Consider the following 13,185-nt stretch of genomic DNA (forward strand, 5'->3'; position numbering starts at 1 on the left):
AAATTGACCTGTAAAATGCGGTCTTCTGAATCAGCAATAATTCCAATAATTGTATTACTATTTTATTTCTATTACTGCTATAGTATACAGAGAATAGTATGGAATACAGAAAGTATTATGTTTGTGTAGTATGTATGTTAAATTGTTTTGAGGGATCCCCAAAAAGGTGATTTTCTAATATTTTTAATGATCTCCCTCTTTTAATTTACAAGCCAATAAAACATGCCACAAAAAATTAGTATATGGATTTTGTTTCCTAATAATAAACCTTTCACCTTCATTTCTGTGTGCTCCATATTTCAGTTGTGTGTCCACCCCATTGAAAAATCAGGATTTTGGTACTTACCGATAAATCCCTTTCTCCGATTCCACAGGGGCCACTGGAAAGCAGTTACAATGGGGGATATAGTAGGCAGTAACTGGGAGCTGGCACTTTAAAACTCTAACACTGTGGCTAGCTCCTCCCCTACTATGTCCCTCCTTCAAGCCAGTCTACGTAAAACTGTGCCCGAGGAGAGCTGGAAAAGACCAACGTTAACATAGAGGAGGTAACGAAGCCCTGTAAACCAGGATAACCAAAAAACAAACCTGAAAACCTATTAGAAAAAAGGTTAACCTGAACAAAACAAGCAGTCACACAGTGACTTGCAAACCCTGAGGTAAATAAGGATGAAACAGCGCTGGGTGGGCGTCCAGTGGCCCCTGTGGAATCAGAGAAAGGGATTTATCGGTAAGTACCAAAATCCTGATTTCTCCTTCATCCACTAGGGGCCACTGAAGAGCAGTTACAATGGGTCTCAGAGCTCCCAAGACGGGAGGGAGAGCGCTGAGAGTCCTGTAACACCGCTCGGCCAAACTGACACAGAGGCCGCAAAAATGTCAAACCTATAAAACTTGACAAAAATATGTCCAAGTTGCCGCCCGACATAAAGTAGTCATGGAGACCCTGCGGGCAGCCGCCCACGAGGGTCCCACAGAGCGCGTAGAGTGCACAGAAATTGAAGATGGAGGCTCTTGCGAAGCCGCCAAATAAGCTTGTCTGATGGTCAGCCGAATCCATTGGGACAAAGTCTGATTAGAAGCCGGCCAACCACAGTGGGCAGCATCGTATAGAACAAATAAAGAGTCCGACTTCTGAATAGCCGAAGTCCTTTCCACATAGATCTTGAGTGCCCTGACAACATCCTACAATCTTGAATCCGGAGAGTCCCCCGAGGCTCAAACAACGAAGACTGCAGAAAAGAGAGGACCAGATTGAGATCCCATGGTGCTGTTGGAGGGCGAAAGGGAGGCTGTATCCATAGAACCCCCTGAGAGAAAGTCTGAACCTCCGGCAGCAAGGCTAATTTCTTCTGCAAGAAAACCGAAAGAGCAGAGACCTGCACCTTTAGTGAACCCAGTCGAAGCCCTGCCGAGAAACCCGCCTGCAAAAAACTGAGAAGGCGGGCCAAGCGAAAAACCGAAGGAGAAAACCCTCAACGTTCACACCAGGCTACATAAGCCTTCCAAATGCGGTAGTAGTGAGATGATGTGACTGACTTTCTAGCTTGGAGCATAGTAGGTATAACTGTACAAGGAATCTCTTTCCCCTTTAAGATGGACTTTTCAACAGCCACGCCATCAAACGTAGCCTGCGTAAGTCTGGATAAAGAAAAGGACCCTGTTGTAGCAGATCGTCCCGTAGTGGCAGGGGCCAAGGCTCCGCTACTGACAACAAGTGTAGGGTGGAGTACCAAGCCCTGCGCGGGCAATCTGGAGCCACCAGAAGGAACAGCGCGTCTTCTCTCCTGATGCGTTGCAGAACCCGAGGCAACAACGGGAAAGGAGGAAAGAGGTAAATGAACCGGAAATTCCAGGGAGCCGTGACGGCATCCATGCCCGCCGCCGGGTCCCTCGTCCGAGAGTAATACAGCGCCATTAGGTCGATCTGTGGTTTTCCCCACCAGCGGACCAGCTGACAAAACACCTGGGGGTGGAGTGACCACTCCCCCGGGTGCATGTACTGTCGGCTGAGATAATCGGCTTCCCAATTGTCCACTCCTGGAATGAATATTGCCGACAAGGACAGAGCATACTCCTCCGCCCAGAGGAGGATGTTGGTGACCTCCCTCATCGCCGCACGGCTGTGAGTGCCGCCCTGACGGTTGATGTACGCTACCGTCATGGCATTGTCGAACTGAACTCTGACAGCTCGACCGTGCAGCAGGTGATGTGCCTGAAGTAGGGCATTGTATACTGCCCGTAGTTCGAGAATGTTTATGAGGAGAGCGGACTCATGAATCGACCAGCGCCCCTGAAACCGATGTTCGAGGGTCACTGCCCCCCAGCCTCGCAGACTTGCGTCCATGATGAGGAGAGTCCAATCTCAAACGCCGAACCGCCTTCCTTCCAACAGATGCGTCGACTGGAACCACCAGAGAAGCGACGACCGTGCTTTTGGAGACAGTGTCACCCGCTGATGAAGGAATAGATGAGATCCTGACCACTGATGCAGAAGACACAGCTGGAACGGTCAAGAGTGGAAGCGACCGTATGGAAGAGCTTCGAACACCGCTACCATCTTCCCCAGAAGACGAATGCACAGATACACTGCTACCCGATGGTGTCGAAGTACCGACCTCACCAGCGACTGCAGAGAAAGGATCTTGTCCTGAGGAAGGAAAACCTTCTGACGGACCATGTCCCCAAAAACAGCAACCATTGTGAGGGGCATAAGTGAGACTTCGGGAAGTTCAGGATCCACCCGTGCCGAATCAGAAGGTCCTGTGTTATCCAGATATTCTGAAGTAACAGGTCTGCAGAGTGCACCTTTATTAGCAGGTCGTCCAGATAGGGGACAATCGTCACACCCTGCTTCCAAAGTAGGGCCATCATGACCGCCATGACCTTTGTGAACACTCTGGGAGCAGAAGAGAGACCGAACGGAAGGACCTGTAACTCAGCGTCCTGTATTGTGAACCGGAGAAAAGCCTGATGAGGAGGCCAAATGGGAACATGTAAGTATGCATCCTTGATGTCTAAGGATGCCAGAAACTCTTTTTGCTCCAACCCCGCAATAACAGACTGAAGGGACTCCATTTTGAACTTGAATACCCTCAAAAAAGGATTGAGATCCTTCAGGTTCAGGATTGGCCTGACCGAGCCGTCCGGCTTCGGTACGAGAAACAGGCTTGAGTAATAGCCCTGTTTCTGATGATGAGAGGGAACAGGGATCAATACCTTTGCGGATAGAAGCTTCTGGACTTCTGCCTGTAAGGCAACTCTTCTGTCATCGAAAACTGGTAAACCTGTGGCCTCCCTGAAATCCCACAGATGAGCTCCCACCCTGTGGTCTCCCAGGTGGGAGGGAAGCCCGTCATGCGGTGGTAGCGGTGGAGGACTTAACCTCTGACTGGGTTGAGGCTGTGGAACCTCTGCCTCCTCCCCTGGCCTGGCCTCGAAACCTGGAAGGGGCACGAAAGGATCGTAAGGAGGGACCCCCATAGTGCCTGCGAGAGGCCGGAGCAGCAGAAGGAAGATAAGTCGACTTACCTCCAGTGGCCTGAGAAATCCAGGCATCCAGATCCTTACCAAACAGGACTTCTCCCATAAAGGGCAATGCTTCTGCTGCCCTTTTGGACTCCGTATCCGCCTGCCACTGCCGTAGAAAGAGAGCTCTGCGGGCCGAAATTGCTAAAGCAGAAATTCTAGCTCCGAGGATACAGATTCGCGGATGTGTTCCGCCAACTGTATCAGTTGATCTGCAGGCAAATCATCTCGAATTCCAGAGAACAATTGTTCCACCCAAGCATCCATGGCCTTGTTGACCCAACAACCTACCTGCGCCGGGTGATGTAACACCCCCGCCGCTGAGTAAATAGTCTTCAAGGTGGTTTCCAACTTCCTAGCCGACGCTTCCTTCAGCGAAGTTGCTCCAGGAACTGGCAGAACCGTCTTCTTGGACAGATGAGACACCGAAGGATCCACAATTGGAGAGGTCTCATAACGCTTCCTGCTATATGCGGGAAAAGGATAGGAAGACAAAATTTTCTTGGATACCTGAAATTTTGCATCCGGATGTTTCCAAGCTGCCGTTATGAGTGCATCCAGCTCCCCCGAAACTGGAAAGGTCACTGGCAGGCATTGGTTGGTGCCAAACCTTGAAGGGCGTAAGGTGTCCTGCTCTGTCTCTTCCACCTGTCTCTTCCACCTGTAATACTGAGCGAATAGCAGTAATAAGAGCCTCTATACCATAAACTACTGGTTCGGAGTCCTCGTACACCTGATCGTCATCAGTATCCTGTATCTCTACCACCGCCTCATCTAATAGAGGCATATCATCGTCAGATTCATGTAACACAGAGGCTAGCAATCTCTTTTTTGAAGCCTGTGGGGGGAGACTAAAGGACGGGGCTTGGGAAGGGATTACAGCCCTAGAAAGCCCTTCAACTGATTTTGCCAGGGAAACAGCCCATGCTGGTTCAGGCTCCGGTATCGGGACAAACTGTCGGAACCGGACCGCCTCTCTATCTTCCCGAGAAACCTTCAGTTCCCCAGTGAACAGGGACATAACCTCCGTGAGCTGTGTTGTCCAACCAGGGGTGCTCTGCGGTTCTGACGAGGGCTGAGCAGAAGGCTCTGACCCATAATCCTCACATAAAAGGGAATTTTCAGCCTGTCCCTGGGTGAATTTTGCAGAACACTTCTGACATTGTAACATTTTCTGTGCTGCCTTGGAGCTTTTCCAGCCATAGCAGCACCTGTCACCCTCCCCCACAGCAGCTCTATGTATCCTGCACGCTACTGTGCAGAGTCAGGGCTATTAATAAAGTATAGGTGCTCCTAGTACCCCCTGTCCCCACTGAAACTGCTCACTGCGCCTCTGAGTCTTCCTTCTCCGCGGTGCAGCGTTCAGAAATGGCCGCCCGGGTGCGCTGAGCCCGGCTGTGTAGAGCGAGATTAAGCTCCGCCCCCCTGTAATGGCGCCACATTCAAAAGTGCAAAGGCACCATTACAGGGGGGAGGAGCTTAATCCCGCTCTACACAGCCGGGAAGCAGAGCGGGTAGCGGGGGGAGCGGGAGGAGGGAAATTTGGACTCACCGCTGCTGTTGCTGTCTGATGGAGTGGCCCCGACATGAGCCGCATGCAGCGGTGTCCAGCCACTATACTCACCGCTGCCATGCTGACCGTAATCTTCTGGTGACGGAGCGGCCCTGACATGCGCCGCATGCAGCGGTGTCCGGCCAGCTCTGTAGAGCTCAGTGTCTCCTTTAGCCGGGGACCATCCTGAGATGCATGCAGCTGCGATGGGACCCCGCCGGCAGCTTCCTGCGGTGCAGACTGGCAGAGGCAGTGCTGCCAGTTTGTGAAGAAAGAAGAGAAAGAAAAAAAATTTTTAAAGACAAAACCCAAGAGTGACCAGCTCCCTTGGGCACTAAAGAAAGACTGGCTTGGAGGGGGGACATAGTAGGGGAGGAGCTAGCCACAGTGTTAGAGTTTTAAAGTGCCAGTTACCAGTTACTGCCTACTATAGCCCCCATTGTAACTGCTCTCCAGCGGCCCCTAGTGGATGAAGGAGAGATGTAAGTGTATAAGAGCATTTCCATCTATGGAATATTCCATAAATAGCCAAATGGGCACTTATAGCATAATCTGACATTTGTACACATTTTAAAATTTGTCACGTGAATACTAAGTGGGGGATTTATCAAAGCCCAGAGAGTTATCAGCTCTTAACTGACATGTTACAGGCTGTGTTTGAAAAATGACAGGAGCTGATTGGTTGGTACTTTTTTCACTATCCACTGTATCTCTCTCCAAGCTTTGCTACCTCTCCCTCTAAATATTTAACTTTATTTGTGGTTTGTGCTTTCCTATACCCTCAGCTGGGTTGGGTATGTGTGACCGGCGGTCAGGAGACGGCCGGTCACCATACTGACGCCGGGATCTTGGCTTTTAGATGCCCGGCAGGGGTGGGGGGGTGAGTGCAATGAAGCCCCTTGCAGGCTCACTGCACTCGGCACGCTGCCGGCTCGGTGGCTGTGCTCACCACAGGTTATATTCTCACACTATAGGTCAGCATACCAACTGTCGAGTCTGTGAGGGGGCGGAATTCCGGCATCGGTATTGTGATCGCCGGTCACGCAACTACCTCCCCTCTCAGCTCTTCAGTATTATTTCTTGCCCACTTCAGTCCAAAAAGTTTTTGAATGACTAAATCAGTTGTAAACACTTTGTGATTTATAATGAATATTAAAAAAGAATTTACAGAATTAATAGTAATATTTCAGTGTTTACAAATTATCTACTAAATTGATGTGGGTAAAGAAGAATTGACACTGCTGGGTCCTCTGCTCAAAAGTTGCCAGTAAAAAGATAGACAGTCAATAGGTCGACCTCATATGGTTGACATGCAAAAGGTTGATGGGGTCAAAAGGACAACAGATAAAAGGTAGACAGTGCTTAAGGTCGACAGTTTCAAAAGGTCAACGAGTTCAAAAGGTTGACCCACATATGGTTGACACAAGTTTTTTTCATTTTTTACAACACTTTCATGGACTGCAAGTGGGAATAGTAACCTTGGCCCAAGTGTGGCGAGTGATGCGAGGCCGCGAGGGTACACTTTCCACCAATTTGGCTCATACAGTACATGGGAAAACATACAAAATTACACATACTACAAAACTTGTGTCAACCATTTGTGTCGACCTTTTGACCCTGTTGACCTTTTTGTACCTGTAGACCTTTTCTACATTCTACCTTGACCTCTTGACCCTGTTAACCTTTGCATGTCGACCATTTGGGATCAACCTATTGACTCGTTTCTCTGTACTGTAGATCTATTGAACCACCCACCCCACACATTACAGTACAGTATCTAGAGTGGATGAAATCAGTGAAAATAGTTTTGTGACTATTAAATGAATCATTCATTGATTCATGTGTTTTATGTTTAGCAAATAAAAATCTGTGATATCAGTCATTTTGATATAAAGTATACGGCAATTTGTGGGAAGATTTTGAATATTGCTGATTTGTAGGTTTGGTGATTAGGAAATCAGCCTTTAAATTACTAATGTATTTTGATTTATAATATTATTTCTGGAAATTGACCTTTAGTATATGATCCATTTTTGTCTTTTCTTTTAGATATAAATGGTTCCACAACGGAAGTATTGTTTTTTCCCCAGTCATTAGAGCTTAAGCACATGCAAATGGACAGTGTAGTATTGGTGATAGTATGATTGCATAATATGTCAGTGAAGGGTACTGTAAATGAAGGTCTCCTTTGGGGATGGAATCCCTTTAGCGTTATCTCTAGACCTTTACACTTTGTTACTTTTGTTCTTAATTACAGAAGGTTTTTCCATGCTGATAAATGTAAGATGTAAGAAAGGCTGCAGTAAAGATACAATCACCAACAATTACAGTTCACAATGATAACGTGAAGAATATTCTGTTGAGCAAAATTGATCCTTCAGTACTCGATTCAAAGGTGAAAGCAAAAGTCATGACCATGCGGCAGAAGGCGTCTTTTGTATTAATACACCCACTGCCGGCATCTCAGAAGACATAGCATTGGATGACCATTGTGACCATCGGTCACAGCATCGGCCATCTGAGTCACCTTAAGGTGTCTCAGAATGGCCTCCACATCACCGCTCCCAGTAAATCTATGTAGGAAGATGCAGACACTGCCACAAGAAGGAGGTCACATGCCTCCATATTCTGGATCTGTCCACGTCTCCTCCTCTAAACAACGGCAGCTTGTCAGTCAGGCTGTGGCTTCCTCCACACTACATCCGGAGCTGCAGCAGAAAACCTTGTACAGGTCCAACCAAATTGGTCCAGCTTTCCGTCTTTGAGTGAACCTCACAGTCCACCTAAATTGTAATACCGATGAGGTAGAGTTAGAGCTGAACAGTAGATTGCATGCCCCCCATGGTAGCTCTCAATCACACTGTTCACACCCCCCCCCCCCCCCCCAAAAAAAAAAAAAAACCCACACATCATTAGAATGCTTCAGTTTTTCTGGTACTATTCTGTGTGTACTATAGTGTGTGTGTGTGTGTGTGTGTGTGTGTGTGTGTCTGTGTGTGTGTGTGTGTGTGTGTGTGTGTATATATATATATATATATATATATATATACACAGTACGTGTGTGTGTATATACAGTATGTACTGTAGCTGTGTGCATAGAATGTAATAATGTAGATTATATTTAATTTATTGTTTTTCATAGGGAATAAAGGTATGGGAAATACCACCTAACAGTCAAGGAATCACTGCTCTAATGGCTTTGAATATGTTGGAAAACTTCTGCGTCAAAGGTATAAAATTAAGTAAAACCACCACAATAAATGTTTATAGTTTCTTAAACTTCCCCTAACCAGAAAAGTGATAGTGGTCCAACGTCCAAATGCCCTGGGTGTACAGAGGCTTCTCTACCTAATCATCTGGATAGGGAAACTCGACTGACTCATTCAGATTGTTTTATACAGAGAAAATCTTAGTAACCAATACACAATAGAAATAGTATCCTAGTGATGATATATGACACAGAGAAAAGGGAGTGCCAGCCTTTTCTCTTTAATAAACTGTCAGGTATTATGTACACTGTTATGAACTGAAAAATGTGGTGCCTAAATAAAATGGGTAATACATTTAATTCATAAACTGAGTTTACACTTATTAAGCTATTTTAACAATTTTCACTACTGTATTTTATTTTCATGGAGGAAAAGAGCATTGTCAACTCTGCCAATAGTTAAAAAATAAAATCCTGACACACTCCTGACCCTGTCCTGGTTTTCTTCAACTTCCCCCATCACTCAGTGTCTACCGAATCCTGTATATTGCCCCCTGCTCCTGGCTCACCCAATTCCTCTCTTCAGACATTCCCTTCATTATCTTAGGTGATTTCAACATTCCATTGATATCCCTACAGAATCATCTGTCTCTAAACTCCTTAACTTCATATCATCGCTTGGTCTCTCCCAGTGGACCTCCTTATCCTCTAAGTGAGTAGGCACTCACTTGATCTGGTTTTCATTCACCATTGTGATTTTTCTGACTTCTCCAATTTCCCATTTCTCCTCTGACCATCACCTGCTCTTTAACTTAACCCTCTTTGCTTCTCTATCTCCTAAGGCTACCATCACTAAGCATAACATTGAGGCCATCAACACCGTTTCCTTATCCTCCCTGCTTGACTCACTTATCTCTCCTCTCTCTCTCATATCCTGAGCAAGCTACTTCCCTATACAATGCCTCCCTCACTTTTGCTTTTGACTCTGTTATACCAGCAACAACTATTCATCCTCGCAGATCAACACCTCAACCCTGGCATTCCAAATTCACCAGATTTCTAAAAAAATGTTCACGAGCAACAGTGGAGGAAATCTCGCTGTAAAGCAGACAATGGCCCTCATCCAATCCACCTTCCCACTAGACCCTATCTCTTCCCGGCTCCTCCACTACTTATCTCCTTCTGCTTGTTCCCATCTTACCCACCTACTCAAACGCTCCCTCTCATACCTTCAGGCATGTCCTTGTCTCCCTTATTCTTAAACCTAGCCTTGATCCTAACTCTTTTTTCAACTAATGACCCATCTCTCCCCTCTTTTTTGCCTCAAAACTCCTTGAGCGTATTATCTGCAACCACCTGCCTTTCTTTCCTCTCACTCCCTGCTTGACCCATTTCAATCTGACTTCCATTCTTTTCACTCCACTGAAACTGCCCTCATGAAAGTCTGCAATGACCTCCATGCTGTCAAATACAAGGGACACTACTCTCTGCTTATTCTCCTTGAAGTCTCTCTTGCTTTCGACACTGAGGACCAGCCTCTCCTCCTGCAAATCCTTCACTCCATTGGTCTGCGTTATACTGCCCTCTCCTGGCTGACCTCCTACCTCTCTGACTGCTCCTTATCTGCCTCCTCTTATGAATCCACCTCTCCACACTTTGCCTAACAGTAAGTGTTCCCAAAATTCTGTTCTTGGACCTCTCCTTTTCTTTCTCTCTCTAGTTATTTTTTTAGGTAAGCTCATTTGCTCTTTTGGCTTCAAATATCTCAATTCTGATACTCAAATCTACCTTTCCTCCCCTGTCCGCTCTCCTCACTCATATCTCCAACTGTCTTTCTGCTATCCCTTTCTTGGATGTCCCAGTGCTGTCTTAAACTTAACTATGGGTCATGCAGTGAGAATAGTAAGGATGGTGGTAGTGAGCTAAATGGGGGTGGAGAAGGGGGAGGGAAATAGCAGCCGGCAAGGGTGAGGATATTTACATGGGTTCTAAAAAAGATATTAACAAAGGTATTGCCAAAATATTAACTAACAACAATTATGTGTCATCATTACAGCATATAGAAAATGATGTACGTAGCATAAGGGAAAATACTTATGTCGGAGCAGAGAGTTTAGACAGAAACATTGGGTTGATCAAAGAGAAGAGCAAGGTGGGCAGTATTAAGTATGATGGGGGAGGGAGCGAGAAGGACAGTCAGTGAGAGTAACTCTAGGGAGGCACTAGTAAACCATGATAGAATACTTAAAAAAAAAAAAAAAAACGGACAAAGGAACCACTAAACTAAAATGTATGCTTGCAAACGCAAGAAGTCTAGCAGGTAAAAAGGGGGAATTGGAATTCTTAGCATGAAAGGCTGAGTATGACATTATAGGTATTACGGAAACATGGTGGGACGACTCTCACGACTGGGTTGCAAACTTGGAGGCATATTCTCTTTTCAGGAGGGACAGGACAAGCAAAATAGGAGGAGGTGTATGTCTTTATGTTAAACCATCTCTTAAACCATACTTAAAGGAAGTTATTCATGAGGGGACTGGCAATAATGAAGAGTCACTATGGGTTGAAATCTCAAGTGGGGGTATTGATGCAAAAAAACTAGTTATAGGCACGTACTACAAACAGACGGATATTAGCAAACATGAGGAAGAACAACTCTTGCAGCAAATCAAAAGGGCTGCGGGATTGGGGGACATCCTAGTGATTGGGGATTTTAGTTATCCTGATGTAAATTGGAGTAACAATTCATGTGTTAAAGCTAGGGGCAACAAGTTCTTAAATATGTTAAAGGATCACTACTTGTCTCAATTAGTTGAGGACCCAACTATGGGTAAAACTGCTCTGGATCTAGTAATTACTAATAATGTGGACATTATATCAAACACTAAAGTTGGGGAGACTTTGGGTAACAGTGATCACTATATGATCACATTCGACATCAGTTTCAGAAAGGGTGTAGTATGGTATGCCGGCGGTCGGGCTCCCGGCAACCAGCATACCAGCACCGGGAGCCCGACCGCCGGCTTACCGACAGTGTGGCGAGCGCAAATGATCCCCTTGCTGGCTCGCTGCGCTCGCCATGCTGCAGGCACGGTGGCGCGCTACGCACGCCATGCTATTTTATTCTCCCTCCAGGGGGGTCGTGGACCCCCACAAGGGAGAATAAGTGTCGGTATGCTGGCTGTCGGGATTCCGGCGCTGGTATACTGTGCGCCGGGATCCCGACAGCTGGCATACTGAAGACGACCCTTTCAGGAAACATAGCTATAAGGGTTCAACCAAAACATTTAACTTTAGGAAGGCTAATTTCAATATGCTGAGATGTGCACTAAACGTCATTGAGTGAGAAGTTTTGTTTCATAGCAATAACACTTCGGAAATGTGGGATGCTTTAAAAGGGTTGCTAGATAGCAATATTCACAAATTTATTCCCATGGACAGTGTGACTTAACAAGAAGGTCAAGGGCTATAGTTTAATAGAAGTGAAATGCGCATAGGCATCGCTGTGCGCTGTCAAAACTGTTACAATTAGAAACATGTAATCCTGTGTGTTTAGCTGTAACAATGAATTAATGTGATGGCAATAGTGTAGCAAATGAGATTAATATTGAGTATACAGAGGTATTAACCAGGAGTTAAATCTTTTTGTGCTATGCCATGAGTCCTATATAATTATATAACCTATAACTAAAGGTCCTCATGCAGAACAGTGATTCTATAAAACTACATTGTATCCATCTAGCTATATGTGAAATATTTATAATTCTCACATATAGTTCTATGATTGAATGAAAGGAAATTGAGGTACCATATAGTTTTGCTAAGGAATACAGCCACATGGATCGGTTAGCTATATAACAAATTAAAACATTGGTGCACAAATATTACAGCTTGAATGTTAATAACAAATTAGAAATAGGTACCAGAATATATACTCATGTCATTTAACATTATATGATCATGTGGAATATGAAGGAATATGCAATAGAAATCAGTAGGACGTTTCAATATAGCAGGAATTTATTCTGCTTTATATACTGTTTAAGGACAATAGGCATATAAGTTTGCACAGCTCCAGGCATTATCTGTATTTTAAATAAAGCCGTTATTATTCAGCATATTTTCTAGCATATTTACTAATTGTACTAATATCCGGATTTATTCAGTATTTGTAAATCAGGCATATATCCAATCATATTACATGAAGATGCCAAGAACATACTGAACACTGTAATGCTGTTATAAACATCTCTATTTAGCTACAGGAAAGCAACAAATGTCACAACTTCTAACTACTGAAATAGGAAGCCATAAATATCAGATATAACATTGTTACATTTGTTGCCACCATCATACATCACTGCTAGAAATAATCTAGCTGTTATTTATAAGCAGAATAATCATTATAAAAACATTACAGGTAAAAATCATCATACATAATAAAGACAGCGCACAAACATTTTCTTTTAAATCACTTTTTTATTTTTTCACACCAAATAAATTTTTTTAATGTACTTTCTACACTTTATTCTCTATCAATTTTTATACTTCACTTTGCATGACCCTACTTTAGGGGGACATATAATACATCATATGTGATAATATCAAATAAACACATATCACATATAGGTATTGGATAAAAAGAAAAAAAATCTTAGATTTTTATAAGGTTTATCAATAAAGTATTTGTTATAATCCACAAGAAAAATTATATTATTGTTTGTGGAATGGGAAAGAGTGCTGCTGGTAGGAAGTTGATTCCTTTTTCTCTCTTTTTAAATTTCTGTATGCATACTGAATCAACTAGCAGCACCAGCTACATGTATTTCATGTTAAAATATTCCCTTATTGTAAACATAAAATATCACGTGATATACATTCCTAATAGAATTTTCAG

The 13,185-nt window shown here is 44.4% G+C and overlaps 1 protein-coding gene across 4 annotated transcripts in view; it reads left to right on the forward strand.

Annotated features, from left to right (window-relative positions):
- Positions 1–13,185, forward strand: part of LOC134909252 (glutathione hydrolase-like YwrD proenzyme) — a 227,331-nt gene that overhangs the window by 124,908 nt on the left and 89,238 nt on the right. For all 4 annotated transcript variants that reach the window (XM_063915949.1, XM_063915950.1, XM_063915947.1 and 1 more), the window contains exon 7: positions 8,223–8,310. In XM_063915949.1, the coding sequence (XP_063772019.1) occupies positions 8,223–8,310 (88 nt within the window). The remainder of the gene's footprint in view (positions 1–8,222; positions 8,311–13,185) is intronic.

The sequence above is a fragment of the Pseudophryne corroboree genome, chromosome 4 (genome assembly GCF_028390025.1).
Source record: "Pseudophryne corroboree isolate aPseCor3 chromosome 4, aPseCor3.hap2, whole genome shotgun sequence".
NCBI lineage: Eukaryota > Metazoa > Chordata > Amphibia > Anura > Myobatrachidae > Pseudophryne > Pseudophryne corroboree.